We start from the raw sequence: 17376 nt of genomic DNA on the forward strand, positions 1-17376 counted from the left end.
TTAATCCTACAGGTGCAGTAAGCCCATCACACAACCCAAAAAATAAAGGTCCTATAATCCAAAAATAGCTTAGATATTGATACCTTCTATTTTCTCATTTATATTATACACATTATTTCTCAATAGTTATCTACATATCTAATGAGTGAATTTTTTGAATATATTAAGGAAAAAGCAAGGTTTACTTCAGCCCACCGAAAAGCCTCCCAGTCCAAAAAAAAAATAAAAATAAAAAAATTACAGGAAGCATTCTATGTATGTTCTTATAGAACCACAAAAACTTAACGTAAGGATAGAATAAAAAAATCTTTCAGCTGATATGAATTTTGGAAGTGAGAAGAAATATATTCACTATCTGAAATAAACACATTTATGCAGAACACTCTTTTTTTACCATTTACCGTTTACCATAGCAGTATTACTGTCATGGTTCCTTTTGGAGTTTAAATTAACATTTAATATCTTTTTTTTTTCCCTCTAGGTTTTATTTAAACATAAACAGCTATCTTCTAAGATCAACAGCCTAATGAAATGCTTCACTAGAGAAGGTAAGTTCATTAAAAATCTAAATTATGTTTATTAGCTCTTGTCCTTGCCCCAAATCCTCTCTTCCTCTCAGTTCTGTATAGTAGTAGTACATCATGGTCTGTTCCTCTCAGGCCACATAAAGATTTTCTGCATCAGAAGCCTGATGAATGTTTTGTAGTGAGGAGACTACTCCTTCCAATTTCTCCTCTTTACTGAAGGCCTCAGATCCTTGCTCTTAAGAGAACCTGTGCATGGGTATCACAGGAGCATGTGAATAGTCACGGGGCAGGGAGAGGCATAAGCATTAAGCTGTAACTCAGGAGGATGCATTTTTCTATGGGACCTGAACGCGAAGGCAGCTACGCATCACATTCCCTGCTTGATGTCTCTGGTCAGACACTATGCATCAGTCAGATGAGAAACGAGGCTGATCAGCTGCCTGCACAGGGTAAAATCCCTCTTAAAATGTATTAAACTTTCCCCCCACAATTACTTTTTCCCTTAAACTCCACTCTTGTTTTATCTTGATTTATTCCCTTTTATTCTTGTACCTTCACTAGCTCTCAGTTGAAGTGGCTTGTCTTCCTCTGTACAAGTAAGCCCCTCACACACTCACACGAAGTGGAGCCCCTTAGCTCCACTTTCAGTAGCTACTTTACATTTCCCTCAGAAATATTGCATCCTTCTCAAGTCTCCTAACACGACCTGACAAGGTGACATCATCCTGTGGTAAGCAGCAATAGTAAAGAAAGAGCAGACTCTAAAAGACTTATTTTTTCACTGCTGAAACACACAGCCTCTGTAAACTTGGTGTAAAAAGCAAAGATAACTTTTTTTTTTTTTTTTTTTTTTAAGGAAGCCATTTACATTACCTTTTTTTGCACAATGCCATATTTTAACTGAGGTATGTTATTAAATGTAAAACTCTGTATTTTCCATTCTTCACTGAAGCAACAAAGACTGGAGCCAAACAAAAGATTTTTTAATTCCTATTAAAAAAAGAAAAGAAAGAAAAAGTTCTCATTTTAAAAATAAATCTGAAACACGCTTATATTTTCCTGCAGTAATTTGTAGAAAAGAAAGGAGGAGTGTGGCAGGGTAATGACTAACTCACTATAGCCACCCTTTTCTGTTTTATACTTAACTGTAAATAGCAACACTCAAATGAAACAGAGTAATTTTTTCCTTTCCTGCAATATTACTTCAACTCATAATGCTATGTGTTGCTCAGCATTAGGAAACTGTTTATGCAGATTGTCTGGGCAGTTTCCCATGAAAGCATTACTGAATAATGTCTTAAAGTCAACAGCTAGAAAAGCAAGGGTTACTAACAGTTTACATTAGGGAGAAAAGGACCCTGCTGGGCACTGTATGGAGAAGAGGCAGACTATTTGGCTTGTCAAAGTTGTTGGTATGAGACAAATGTTATTCAAAGGTTTGATTGCTCTATGTCTGTTAGCTTATCAGCCTATGCCAAATTCAGATCTTGGCCCTGAACAGCTTCAGACCACTACTATTCAGGAACAGCTAAACTGAAGAAATTGTATTCATTCTAAAGTAAGTCTGAGTAAATAAGAACTCGCTGCTTGGTGTGTGCATAGTTACTCATGTCTTTGATATAGAAATGGAGTTGGAAGAAATCCTCATTATCTTTTTTTTTTTTTTTGTCTGAAAAGGGAAAGAAAAAATTAAAAGTACTTAATGGTTCCATCTCTGCTCAAAACAAGGAATATAAGCTAGGGAGAAACAGTGATGAAGTACTGTCAATATAAAAGGCAGGTAAACAAGCACATGAAAAATTGACTAGGTGACTAGCGGCATTAATACCATAATACACACTCCTGTAGTGAAAGCTGTTATCCATGGTTCAAGTGGCTGATACATTCTCATATGCTCTTCTAGTATTTTTCTGAATTTTGGTCAGGCATCCCTACATTACTTTTTTATCTGAATACCACATAAGGGCTATACTCGGGAATGAATATAGCACATATTAAATCACACACAAGCACATAACACAGATTAATCCATTGCAGCTTTCACTAACTTAGCAGAACTAATGTTTTCACACATCTATTTGTATATACCATCAGTTAGTCTTACTTTTGCAAGAGAGATATCAATTGGCTTTGATACTGATACTTCTTGAAGCATATGCAGTGTTGAAAGATTCAGATTCTTACTGAGTTCTCCAGTTGTTGCTTCATCCTCAACATCAACTGAAAGTAAAAAACAAATAAACAAACAAACAAACAAATAATAATAATAAAAAAAACATGTAATATGTTGGATGTTGGATGAAAAATTTCATATCTGTTTCCCCAAGCAGGCTCTGTGTCAGGGCGTTATCGAAATGACAATTAAAATTTCCTGACATCCATTTTTAGAAAAGAGAAAGTATAGATTTAGACAGAAAAGACAGATAAAAATACATAAGCCACCTTTTGTTTGACCAATTCTTAATGACTTCTTTACACAATCGTAAGAAGTTAATTAATCCAATAAGTTAATAGCAAATGCAATTACTCTGAATCAACTAAGAGTCACAAAAGAAGCAATTCATATATATTTGGTTACAGCTGCTCTAAAGAATATGAGGGTGAAAGTCAAACTGAAGCTTGATGTACCTTACCTAATTCTAGGACATCTTTCATCCGGTCTTCTTTATTCCAAGTAGGTGTTGGAGACTTCCTACATTAAAATTAACAAAATATGAATAAGCAAATGTTTCCCTTAATAAGAAAAGGGTTTTTTTTGATAAATAAGAAGAACATTTGTGTATAAATAAATGGTGTTAGAGCAAAGACATTTTCAATGGAAGAAAGCTGAAGAAATTCAGGAGTTCATATGGAAAGGCAGCCAGCACAGCACAACACAATGCAATTGATTAAGGATTTCAATCCTATTTCAACAGTGATTTAATTTCATTTGTGTGATTTCGGTATTGGTCAGATCCTGCCAGCTCATAAATGGGCAGATTGTATAATGCCCTGAATTTCATGAGGATATTCACGTACGTGAGACTGCCTCTGAGTTCAAAAGGTCTGGGCATAAATAAAATCTGCATCTCTGATGAGAACCAGAATGAGGTTCAAGCTAGTTATTAAACTACTTTAAATATCCAAATAAGGTAAGTGGGAATCAGTGTTAGATTATCTTCCTTTACCAGGGTAATTTTTCATCCACTGATGGGCAGCAGTTGTTCAACTGCCCTTGTGGTTTGTCTGTTGCATAAATGACAAGTTAAAAAATCATATAAGCAACTACTAAAAGAACTAAGCACTTAAACTTGGCTGTGAAACTTAAATAGAAAGTTAGATTTTCAGAGGTAGGATGAATTTCCTCTTCCTGTGGAATTCAAACCAAAATGAATTCAGAACTGAGAAAGAGTTTCAAATGGCTGTAAAAAAATGGTCATTTTTTTCAAAAGAGCAATACTGTATCATTGGTCTTTGCTTTGGAAAAAGAGGTATTGCAATGACAGTCCTTTCAAAAATAGTATGGAATAATTTCCTCAGCTACATTCTTTGTATGCATGATATTATTACAGCAACAACTGCTGTCATATCACATACTTTCCATTAATTAATTTCCTTTTTCAGTGTGTGAAAGATGAATGAAAACAGAACACACACATATCACACTCATGACTTTTCTAGTTTAAAACCACTTTGGTGCCATTCTCACAGTCTTTGATACTATATTAAAAAAAATAAATAAATCTTTTTCTCTATAAACAAGTTAAAGGATTTATACAATGAAATTTGCATAGACATGATTAACAAAAGTGAATATAAATGAGTCACCACATTACTGGGGATTCAAGGTAATAAAAAATCAGATGCCCAAAAGGTTAGCATAAATATGAGAATTGAGAGAAAATTTGTACAGTGCTATAAGTAATACTGAAATCCTACTGAACAAAACAGTACTTCTGTTATATTATAGAGTTTAATATAGTTGTCTCTGATATATCTTAAAATACAAACAGAACTTCCCTTGTGGTTTTTTTTTTGTGTTGTTTTGTTTTGTTTTGTTTTTTTCCCTAATGCTGGATTTCTGCTCAGATTTCTTTCTGCTAGTTACTCACTATTATTTTCATCTCTCCTGGTCAGGAGAGGGGTCTCAATGGCACTGAATTTGCAAATAAAATGCTTTCAGCCAAGTACCAATGTCACTGAACTGCACTTAGACACAAGCAGAATTTAAATTTTTGTTTTGTCTGAGATTGCAAACTATTATCTCATGCTTCCCAGAGAATAACGTGTTTCCTCTTAGGTCAACTCATTTGGGTCTAGTTTTGCAAAAACAGATCTTTTAGCACTCAAGAATGCAGCACTACTATTTACAGCTGCCTAACCAGGTCCAGAGGGCACAGGATTTAGCACTGACCTGTACTAATCCATACTGTTTTTAATTACCACGTTTCCTAACACAGGTCTGACCCACACCAATCAGTATTCTTCCAAGCAATGCCTAAACATAGCTCACAGAAGAGCACGCTACCATTTTTAAGAGGCAGTACACAGCAGGTCTGGCTCCCTCTTTGGTCCACCAAAACCATCCCAGGTGGCTCTGTGTTCTCAAACATACCACCATGCCACCAGGTCATGCACCAATACAGGAAGCATGCCCTTTACTTTCATCCCAAAGGATGCATCCTTTTACAGAGGATGCATCAACTAGTTGATATTATTTCAGATCTTGAATAACCCCTCTTCAACAACAATAAAACCAACAACAACCCACAAAGAGGAAAAAAAAATTCTATTTTACAGTAACAACAGGAGATCTAGAAGGGATCTAAAGCTAAATGCTGCATAATATGAACACAACCAGGATACAATGAGAAGATTCAAGAAAACTGTTCCTAGATCTGTTTCATTTAGCAGCGCAGTTCTATCTATAGAGTTTCAATATAAAAGGAGGCAAAGCAAGGTGTAGTTAATTATCTTTTTATATTAGGAACAGCATTCCTACTGTAACACCATTATCGTCAAGGAAGTCCATGACTTATTAGAGAAGTTGCTCATCCTTTATTTATTTTTTACTGCTTTTTGCTATGTAGAAGGCCAGGATTTATATGTGAATTTAGCTAACATGGACAGGTGTATTGCAAAGAAGTGCAAAAGTTGCTCTGGCAATCACAAATGCAAGGACAGGATCTAACTTTTACTGGTGTTGCTTCTCCTGTGCATCTTTACATCCACTTGCCCCTCACCTCTCTTTCGTTTTTATGGCCTCCATTAGTATACTGAGCTCCTCACCAACAATGAACTAAGCCACATAGTGAGACATAAAGCGTAGATTTCTCATTTTATACATGGAAAACCTTAGGTTGATTAATTTGAAAGGATGATTTCCAAATCACCTGCCTAGGTGTTGCTATAATTATTCTGCCACAGTTCAAAAGAGCCATAAGCAACTCATATATCTTTCTCCAGAATTAAACCCTGTCACATTAAGTAGTTAATAAGGAGACATCATGTCATACCTGTTAGGTACTTAAATCAGTGCTTAGCTCTGAGTGACTTTCACAGCATTATAAGGGGTATGGGATTCAATTTGCAGATTAAGAACCCTAAATTTAGTTGCCTACACACTTGGGTGTCAAAGCTCCCGTGGTAATTGATGGAGACCTAGTCAGTAGTCAGGGGGCTCAGGTCAAGAGCTTAGAAAGGCCTGTAGGCAACTAAACGTTGGTGCCTACATCTGGGAACTTAAGACACTTGGACTTTAATGCAGATACCTACATGTGGCTATGTACATTTGAGTGTCACAATCTGAGCTAAAATCAACCCAACTGGTCTCAGACAAAAACAATCAGGAAATGGTGATTTCTGAGTCTCAGTCACCACTTTTTCCACAAGACCTTCCTTTTGTCTTGGGCAAGAGAGACGAACTTGGAATGCTTTTAAGTCATGTATTACATCTGGATCATATTTCTTTGGGTATAGTCGGTGCCCATGTGATGTCTATCGTCTGCTCCTATCCAACAACCTTGTCTCCAGTTTCTGCTTTCAATACTCCTTGTTCCACCACTCTTTGCTGATTCTTCTTGTCCCATGCCATCTTGCCTTCTCTCACTGAAATAGAGGTGTGGGAGGAGTAGGAGGAAAGAGGTTTGGCAGAAGGGATTCAGACTGACTTACGAATGCCAGGTCTGAGGAGGGTATCACATGAAGTAGCTACTTGGCATGGATATGGGAAGGTGAGCTGTGGGAAACACAGATGTTGAGCGTGAGGAGTTGACTGAGGTGACAGCAACGTGAAATGCTGCCTGGGGTTATGGTTGGAAGCCCTCAGGTTGGTACATGTGTCTAATGAATGGTAAAAGGGTGATCAGGAACACTGCTCATGAATTTACAAATCCTATTTAGCTGCCAGTAACAAAAAGCCTCATTGTCCTCACCTGGTACCCTATGGCCTTGATATCTGAGTTCTTTCTGAAACAAAACAGGAAGAGACACCTGTAGTCCTTAAATCTAGGTACACCATCCCATCTGGCCTCAACTGATGCTTCAGAAGGAGTTGGGCCTCCTCTAGGTACTGTATCACATCTGCTAGCATCATTAGATGTCTTGGATACTTTAGAGTTTCAAATGGCCCTATGTGCCTATGTTTATGCATATATATATCATTTCCTACATTAAATTAGCATTCTTGATTCATTGTGGTCCCAACCACTTCTGAGTAGTCTTTCATCTGAAAAGACCTATAAATGAAAATACAGTTGACTATGGCAAAATTCATATATAGCTCACCTGACACCACTTTTTGTAACACTATTGATTTCTGGAAAGTCTAAAAGATTTTGGTTCTACACCCGTTCCTGGAAGAACCATGCCCTGGATGCAAAGTGCTTTGATTTCTCAAGGCACAAGGAAATTCCTGTGTTGACATGGAAAGCGCTGACATCAAAGATTGATGTAGGGTGTTTTCTGGTTAAGTGGGGTATTTTTGCAGGTGGAGGTTATTCACAAGTTCCCTCCTTAAGGTTTCTCAAAACACTGTCAGGACATTTATTGCAATTTCCATTTCAGCAGATGGTTACTGTTCCAGGAAAATTTATTGTACAAGTAAAACCATACAGTTAGAATACTTAGGAAGGGGGAAGTCATCTGTCATGACAGAAAAATAGGAGAGGAAGAAAATATGTTTCATTATAAACATACTATACAGTACTTTCTCTAAATATTTGTACATTCTTATCTGATCTTCATATATTGCAGAAAACAGAATTTACACAGAATGGCTGAACATGCAGAGAAAGCAGCTCTTTTCACAATAATGCACGTGCATTCCACTATTTCCTATTTATACTACCCTGCAGAGAGGTCAAATAAACAAAGGGGCTTAAAATATAAACAACGGTCATCAATAGCTTTAAGGTTACTACGCTGGGAAACCTTATGTTCACTGCCTGATTACAACTGCTTTTCTTCTGGACATATATATTTTCTGCACAGTAATTTACAGTGTCAGGAGGATGCCTAGAAGTCGCAATGCAATCCTGTGGTCTTGTGATGTTAGGGCATACACAGATACAAGACTTTCTTGGTATAGTGAGTAAGGTCTGGAGAATAAATAAGAGAAAAATCAGACTGTGTTACTATTTGCAAAAAGGTAAAAAAGGCCATTAAAGGCAATGAAGCCTGCCACTGCTTTAGGGCAAAATTATAAAGACAGAATTATTAAAAACAATTGTAAAGATGCAAAGGAAAGGAACATAATCAATACCAGGCAACATATTTCTCTGGAAAAAGACCTTGTCAAGATTTAATATAAATTCTGCCATGCTTGTAAGTCTGGTTGATAAAGGTAACAGAGCTTCTACATGTAATTTGTCCAAACTTCCTTTTTAGTTAAGCACTGCATCTGATTTGAATAGCACATTAATTCACAAACAGATGGCTCATTTATAGATGAGGCAAAAAAGGTAAATGAAAAAAACTTCTTATTGAAAGGGTCATTTCTAATAAACTTATACACAAATCTGCTTTTGTGCTGGCGAATTTTTAACTGTAGTGACAATTCAGGAGAAAACATCTTTGCTGGAAAAGTTTGTACATTAAAAAGAAAAAAAAGATGATAATGATGGGTCAAGCTACAAGACAGTATGAACTGGGCTTACATCAACAGAATGTTCCCTCAAAGGTGATGAAGGAATATTTATCTCCAGCTACAAAACCAGACTTAGTATAATAAACTTGTAGCTCAAATATTCATACTGTGCTCAGAGATTTTTTCAGCATGATACCCCCACACTGAATTTTGAAGGTGCACAATACCATTCATATGAACTGACGATTACAGTCACCAATTCAAAATGAACACATATCAGTAAAATAAGAGGGCTAAAACTCCATTAAATAAAGATGCTTCCAAGACACTACAGCTAAGAGACACTACATAAAGCACTGAGATGGGTACCCAGCCTTCAGTATTCAATTAATTCACTTCAGCTAAGGTGAATACGTCCCCCCATTTTGCTTGTCCTATAAAGTATCTGCTCCTTCTGGGTTTGGCCTTCAACTTTTAGGCCATTTATTTTTAAGGATGTGAAAAGTTCCTGGCCTTACATTTCCTGTCAGATACCTTGGATTTGTAACAGTCCAAAACACTGCAACCTAACAGATTTTAGCAAGATAAATTATCTTCCAGAAAGCTAATGTCAAATGTTAAAATGGAAGGAGACAAGAGCTTACACTGAAGATTGGGCTAGTTCTCATATCTTAGTTTGCTGTGAAGAAAGGTGAACATAGATAACAGTCTATTGGTAAACATGCACTGCAGGGAGAGCTTTTATGTCCTGTTTCAGCAGTCTGGGGGAGAATAACACACAGGTGGAAACAAATTCCTTGTGCTACTTGCAATCAAGTGATTGTTTATAAGGGGTAGGTGATTTCTCGTGATTTCTTGTGCTGCTTCCAATGGTGTGAAGTTCTGCCAGCAAAAGAGGATGTACACTGTCTGTTCTTGCTTTAAATTTGAGAAGATCTAGAGTCTTGGTATGTACGCATGAACAAGGCAAAATCTCAATGACTGAATGCATTTTAGGCAATGGGCTGGACACTTCCAGTTTTACGTCCTTTCCAAAAATAAAATTAAAAAAATGATACAGAAGCCATTTGCCATTTCCAGTAATTGCACGGTGCTCCTTCCTATGGAGTGCTGGAAAAATACTAAAAGGGCAAATGGCAGCACACACAGATGTTATGTCGAAGGCTCTGATGCCATAAATCCATTGGCATAAAACAAGAGTCACAATAGTTTCTAACATTTATTTTAGGCTCTTTTTTCCTGTCCAATCATTATGTTATAAACGGTGTTATGCAACTCCAGATACTTGAAGGTTTTCACTGCTGAGTGATTTGGCAACTGCAATTTCTCTCTCTCTCCCTGTTTCTCTGTCTTTGTACATGGGCTAATTAAATCCACAGTCCCCAAATACGACCCCATTTTGTTTGACAGCCATTCTTCTGATTGCTAGTTGCAGGAATCAAATAAAGATGTATTCCCAGCTGGCAGCTGAGCACACTCCAAGCAGGGTTGTGGTTAGTCTCTCAGGGAAGGTGCCGACTGCACTATTCTTACTGGGCTTCCTGTCTACAAAGCCACACCGAAGCATTGACGAAAGCTTGGGATGATGCCATGTGCTTCTTCGTGTGCCTTAAGGACAATGCCTGGTGCTACGCACAGACCACAAACAGACAAAGATGGAAGGAAATATGCAAAGGTAATTTACTATTAGACTGCTCCGGCTCTGCGTTTTTTTCTGTTCTCTTATCTGAAACATTGCAGTCTGACTAAACTCGCATTTCCTAGAAATGCCACCATTGCCCAATACATCCCCTTCCTCTTTCAGTGGGAGAAATTTAATTAATTCCTCAGGCATTGCTCATACACACTGCATGTCACTGAGTACACCGATATATACTAAATACCAACTGAAATTAGTTTGTTTTCTGACAGATTTAAAACAGTCTCTAGTATATTAAAATGCGGTGATCTGAATTCAGCCCTCATGTCATAGAATCACATATCAGTGTGAGAAGTACCTTCAGGAACTGCTCAACCTCTCACAGGACCAAAACTTAATTACTTAACAAAATGCCAGATGTCATTTTAGACAAAGCCATCTCATCTGACACTCCAATTTTATAAGTAGCAGTGAAATATTACAGCCTACTGGGCAACCAGAACAGATTTAAAAATATTGATTATGCCCAGAAAAGCTGTTTTTACACTAAAATGCCCAGTAGGAAAGACTGGAGTCAGTCATAACTGTTGGGTAAAGAATGTACAGTAAATAACTTTGCTGGAACTATTTTTTTCTTGGAGTTAATTTCAATTTAATTTAAACAATACCAATAAAATTGGAATGTTATTTAGTATTCTTTAAGAAATCTTACATTTATATATTATCGTTCATTAAGCACTGTATTTTTCCTGTTTTAGTGACAACCCATATTTAAAAAAAGGGGGCTGTTTTGACTTTCTTATGTCTGTCATGAGTTCACAATCACTGAATATCTGAGGTTGGAGGGGACCTCTAGACCTCCCTCAGCCCATCCCCTCTGCTCAGAGCACATTCAGCCAGGGCACTTTGCTCAGGGCCCTCTCCAGTCATGTTCTGAGTACCTCCAAGGATGGAGACACCACAACCTCCCTAGAAAATCTGTGCCAGCATTTCCAGTCTCAGAGGATTTTTTTTCCTTTATGTTTAAATGTAATTTCCTATATTTCAATTGGTTTCCATTGCCTCCTGTCCTGTCATGGGGCAACACTGAGAAAAGTCTGACCCCGTCATCTTTACTCCCTCCCAAACCCCATCAGACATTTCTTACATTAGTAAGATCTCTGTAAGCTTCCCCTTTTCCAGGGTGAACAGCCTCTCATATGTCAAACACTCCATTCCATAAATCATCTTTGTGCTCCTGTGCTGGACTCAGTCCAGTAAGTCCACGTCTCTCTTGTACTGGGTAGCTCAGCACTGGACTCACCACTCCAAGATGCGTCCCAGCAGGACTGAGCAGCGGGGAAAGATCACTTCCTCAATCTGATGGCAATATTTTTGTAAAGATAACTGAGGATGCTGCTAGCCTTCTGTGCTGCAAAGGCACATTGCTGGCTTGTGGTCAATTTGGAGCCCACCAGGACTCCTGGGTCCTTTTCTGCAGAGTTGGTCAGCCCCCAGCCTGTGTTGCTGCATTGGGTTGTTTTTCCATAAATGCAGGACTTTTCATTTGCCTTTATTGAACCTCATAAGATACCTGTCAGCACATTCTCCATACCATCAAATTCTCTCTGAATGGCAGCATAACCATTTAGTCTGCCAGTCACTCCCAAATTTGTACCACCTGTAAACTTGCTGAGGATGTATTGGGACCCATCATCCAGGTCATTAATGAGAATCTTGAACAGTATTGACATCAGTATCAACTGCTTGTGGAACACAAACGCTGACTGGCTGCCAGCTGGACTTCATCCTGCTAATCACAACCATCTGAATCAGCAGTTTTGACTCTTCTCAGCCCATCTCAGTGTTCACATATCTAGCCCACACTTCATCAGTTTGTCTGCAAGGATGTTACAGGAGACAGCATTGAAAGCCTTAGTAAAGTTGAGATTAACAACACCCATTGGTCTGTCCTCACCCACTAAGCTAGTCATCCCATCAGAGAAAGCTATCAGGTTGGTTCAGCATGATTTCCTCTTCACAAATCCGTGCTGACTTCCCAGTCACCTTCCTATCTTTAATATTCTTGGAAATGACTTCCAGGAGTATTTGCTTCGTCACCATCCCAGGGATTAACATGAAGCCAATCAGCGTGTTGTTCTCCAGTCACTCCTTCTTGCCCTTCTTGCAGATAGGAGTGACAATGTATTTCTTCCAGTCTTCAGGAACCTCTCCCAGTTGCCACAACCTTTCAGTGGTGATCCAGGCTGCTGTCTCATTGACATTAGCCAGCTCCCTCAGCACTTGCAGATATATCCCACCAGGTTCCATGGACTTGTGGATACACAATCTATTTAAATCTTTCCTAACCTGATCTTCCACTTTTGTTTAAAAAAAAATATTGTTTTTAAAGTCTCATTTATCTAAAAGAATACAAAGAAATTATGTATATTCTTAAAGGACTTAGAGGAATTATTTGAAGGAGATTTTTTTTTTTATTTTTTCCCTCAAAATATCTCCTATTTTCCCTCTAAATATCTCCTATATTTTCCCTCTAAATATCTCCTAGCTCCACAAAAGTGAATTTTCAGGGACTTTTTACTGGAATAAAAGAAAGGGATAAGCCACAGATTATCATCACCTCTGAATAAGAATGTTCTGTAATACAATGAATTCACCTGTACCAGTCTCTTTTCAGGATAAAGAAAGTCAGAAAGCCACAGGTGGTTCAAAAGAGAAAGTAAAGTAATTCACTCCTTCCTGTCAGTCCTACATAGAAATGCAGGGAGTAGAAGGGAGGTACCTTTTCTACAAGTAAATAGGAAAACATATTGCCTTACCACAGAAGATTAGACTGTCTTCACGATACTATAAGGCCATTTTGAGGAAAAGCATAGCAAAATACAAAGGAGAGATTTTGCATTCAATGAGCTTGAAACTTAAAGTAAGTAAGCATATGTTTGTGGTATGCTGAAGTGACAAATGTGTTAATGGGATTTTGTAATACTGAGAATCATGTCATGAGCAGAGGGTGACTTTCTTATCCCTGCTGAGAGGCACAGTACTGCTACAAAGTTATAGCAGCCTTTAAGTACATGGAATAAATAAATATAAAACAAATCAATAAAACCTAACAGAAAAACAACAGCAAAATTTCAGAGCAGGAAAGATAAAAATACAAGCAGATGATACAAGCTTTATGAAAAAAAATGGCTAAGGGAGCATGAAAAATATTTGGAAGTACTTTAAAAGAGGTTAATATCTGTAGAAAGGAACAGAAAGATCAGTAAAAAAATCAACTTCAGCTATGGATAGCAGGACAGAAAAAAACAAATGCAGGGAAAAACTCTAAAGATTAAGGGCTACTAGACATTGGAATATATTCTCAGGGGAGAGGTGTTACTTGAGTCATTTAAGACTGGACTAGACAAAGCCCTGGAAAAAAGTATTGCATCAAATTATATATATACAGTAATGAATAATCTGCCATAGAAACAAATGACCTTAAAAGGTCTTTTCCATCTGTAATTTCTAAGGCTTTATGAAATATGAGTAATGTTCCACTAAAGAACTTGGTATCTATGGCAATTCACTAACCCTACCCTATTTGTGTTAGAATGCAGAGCACTGCTAGAAAAAGGTTTATTACCAAATAATGAGTGATTTTTGGGGAACCACTAAGGAGTGCACAGCTAAAGCAAACTTGGTTGAGAAACTAGTTCAGGAAGAGAAATTCTGGCTCTGAACTCACTGGCACTTGCTCTCCTGGTGCTAGAGATGAAGTGCATCAGAGATACTTAGGTTTTGGTTGGAAAAGACATCTGAAGCCAAGCCACACTCTCATAAAACAGTCCCTACTGTCTGAAATATCCATCTGCACTGGCAGACTTCTGAAAGGAAACCACTAGTTCACATTCAGTTTGTAGCCAAGACTGATGGCAAGGCAAAGGAGGGTACGGCAGAAGTAATTAGAAGAACCGGATAAGTAGGGCGATTGTTCACAATGAAAGGATGAGTGGAGAATCAATTATCCTCCTTACTCCTGAAAGTGTATTATAGATCTTTCCCTTTGGACAATGGGATCCACTGCTATACACTTTTGATTGCTAATGGCAGGAGGAAATTTTTGTTCTGACGTTGAGATATTATCATTTATTTTTGCCTTTCTGATAGCCATTCCATTTCTGTTTCTATGAAATTAACAACGTATCCTTAACTTCAGGTCCTGATTGCTAATTCATTTTGTTCCCCTTGGTCTTTGATTCCAGTTTTACAATATTTTTTTCTTCTTTCATTACTGTGATTCTAGTTTCTATGCTATTTTTCTCAGTATTGTGGAAGGGAGGGTGGTTTGCTTTATACATAACAATGAGAAGTTCAAACATCTCCATATGCAGTTCTTCTTCTTAACTACTAGAATTGAAACTGAGGTCTACAGATAGTATCTGCCCATCTAACAGCATAAGGTGGTGCCAGTAGCATCCATTAAGAACACAGCTGGACAGCTCAGATCTACTCATTTAGAAAAAATTCAGCTAAGTGGGAAGGTTCCCACATCACCACCAAGCCTTACTTTTGTAGAATTAAGGGGAATAGAAAATTAGGAGAGTGCTGCAACTTCAGAGGCTGCATGAGCAACAGCAGTAGAACTTCTGTAGCTGAGACACAAGAATTGTTTCTCAACTGCTGTGAAGTGCTTTTACTTTCTTTTAACCAATTTTGTTTGCTCAAGCTGTAAACACAGGGAAATCTTCTAACACCATTCAACCTTCCCAAACAACTCATTATTCATCAAGCTTTTTTTTTTTTTTTTTTCCTATAAAAGCAGTAGAGTGATTTCAACCCAAGGTCAGGCATCAAATTCAACAGCTGTTCTTTTTTCACACTTCCCGAAGATCTCAATTTCCATTCCACTGCATATGCTAATTCTTTATTCTGTGCACTCAGTTTAAGGGTAAATATTTCCTTCCCTTACAGGATTCAGCATTAAGCAGAAGAGATTACAGGTGGCAGAGTCTTTCCTCACTGCCATTCAAGGTTCTACCATGGTTAAAAAAACTAGGTGAGGTCTTTAATAGGTTGCTGCCTTTGATCTGAATATGTTCCTTCAACATCATCTGTCCCAAATTCCTGTGGAACTTGAAGAATCGTACCTACAGGTATGGTGAATTTTTAGATAGAATCTTGGATTGTTTGCCTACACTGTGTATTTTTCCAAAATATTTTTTTATTCCCATGAAAACCTCAGAATCAAAAATAAAAAAGAGGTCAGTCATCCAAATTTTAGTTGTGCCTTGCACACAACTAACACTTCTGAGGAACAAGTACTCAATGACCCGGAGAGCAATGAGAAATACTGCTTTGAGAATGAGGATAAACAGCTTCAAAATGACCTGAAAGGATAGATGGGGTTTCAAATTCTCCTCTGAAGTGGAACAGAGATAAAATGTCATTTTTAATTCGTTAAGAAGGGCCATAGAGGAATCATTGATATAATTCTGTATACACGTCAGAATTTAGTTTGGCATCAATATACAAATATTGGGTTATAGATTTGTCTCTATGTTATTGGAGAAATATTTTTAATGTCCTTAAAATGGAAGGTTCTTCAATCAAATAATAGGAGTGCTGTACACATGATAATAGTTTATAAGAGGAAAACTCAGTCTACCCTTGCATGATCAAGGCACATGGGAGAGTACCACAAACTGATTCTGATTCACTTTTAATCAGTTCTCCTTTAAAGCAAACCTTTACTTCTCCTTATTTAACTCTTGTATTTTTGTAGTTTAGTCAGAAAAGAAAAAATGTACTGTGGCCACCGAAGCATTATATCTAAGCTATTAAAAGCTAAAGCCTTGGAATATGAAAAGTCAGACATCTGACTCCTGAGGAAAATAAGTTTAAAACTCATATTGAAATACTGTCCTCATAATAACCTCCAGTGCCTACAGCTTCCAGGGACCAGCACAGTTACCATCATCACCACCACAACATACACAGTACAATAAACAAAGCTGGATGAATCGAGAAATTAAATTAGCTGCTGTTTGTTTATAGGCAAGGACACATGAAGATTTGCTGCCACCTACATACTGCTCTTTTCTGGGTTAATTAAAAATAAGGAATTCTAAAATAAAGGCATTTACAACACTTACACCTGAGTTGGTATGCAAAATAATAGTATGTACAGCATATTATTAAGTATTGTTAGGTATTATTAAGTATTGCTAAATATTATAACAGTAAAACAGACTGTCTTTATGGAATAAGTCCTACTGACATGAAACAGAATCCAGTAATGTCACAGAGAACTATCATTGACCCAACTGCACAAAAGCTTCTGTTCTCCTGTAAAACAAGGAAGAAAATAAACCCTTTGCTTTCAATGATTTGCAGCCATTATTCCCCCTTTAATGTGGAGGGATTCAGACATTATACTGTGATGCACAGTGTAGATAAATGAAGATGAAAGTGAACAAATTGTTCTTCACATCTGTCTTTCTGTAATTAAAGGAATGTGGTGCACTTGCTATATAACAACAATGTTCCCACAAAGAGATCAATATTAAATCCAGACTATATTTGAAAAGGTAACAAGTACTTTCCTATAAGTCAGTATTTTATCACAGTTATAAGTAATTAGGTAACATCTGCAGTTAAACACTGACCTTTTAAATGGTCATTACAGTTACCTGAATTTGAAAGCAGATGCATTCAGCAGTAGCAGTTCAAAATACAAGCGAAGACTGTATCTGCATCCTTAGTCCCCAACTGATTTCACTTTTTTTTTTTTTTTTTTTTTTTTCCTAAAAAGAAACAAGGAGTTGCAGCAATAGCAAGGCAAGCAAATGATTTCTTATGTTTTTTCATATCTGTGGAAGGTATGTTGGTAGTGCTTAGTGCCTCCTCGCTGACAAGACAGCAAAATTTTATCTCTTAGAACAAACAAGGAACGTCCAAATCTTATTTAAGACAAACGTGACCTATGGTACTCAGAGGGCTAATTTCATGTTGATACTGTAAGACTGAAACACAGAGTCACAAATCTGGCCTCTCAGCACAGTTGCCCACCTCACCCCACATTTCATGCAGTAGCTAAGAATTAGATAGTTCATGGAATAACAAGCACGATGCTATGTCTATCATTTCTTTCATTAAAATGT

The 17376-nt window shown here is 37.4% G+C and overlaps 1 protein-coding gene across 1 annotated transcript in view; it reads right to left on the reverse strand.

Moving 5' to 3' along the window:
- The window catches only part of MINDY4 (MINDY lysine 48 deubiquitinase 4), an 85603-nt gene that overhangs the window by 54468 nt on the left and 13759 nt on the right, over positions 1 to 17376 (reverse strand). Inside the window, exons 6-8 of the mRNA XM_035554386.2 lie at positions 3161 to 3219; positions 2632 to 2747; positions 1401 to 1517 (exon numbers count right to left, since the gene is read on the reverse strand). Coding sequence (XP_035410279.1) covers positions 1401 to 1517; positions 2632 to 2747; positions 3161 to 3219 — 292 coding nt within the window. The remainder of the gene's footprint in view (positions 1 to 1400; positions 1518 to 2631; positions 2748 to 3160; positions 3220 to 17376) is intronic.

The sequence above is a fragment of the Cygnus atratus genome, chromosome 2, assembly GCF_013377495.2.
Source record: "Cygnus atratus isolate AKBS03 ecotype Queensland, Australia chromosome 2, CAtr_DNAZoo_HiC_assembly, whole genome shotgun sequence".
Taxonomy (NCBI): Eukaryota; Metazoa; Chordata; class Aves; order Anseriformes; family Anatidae; genus Cygnus; species Cygnus atratus.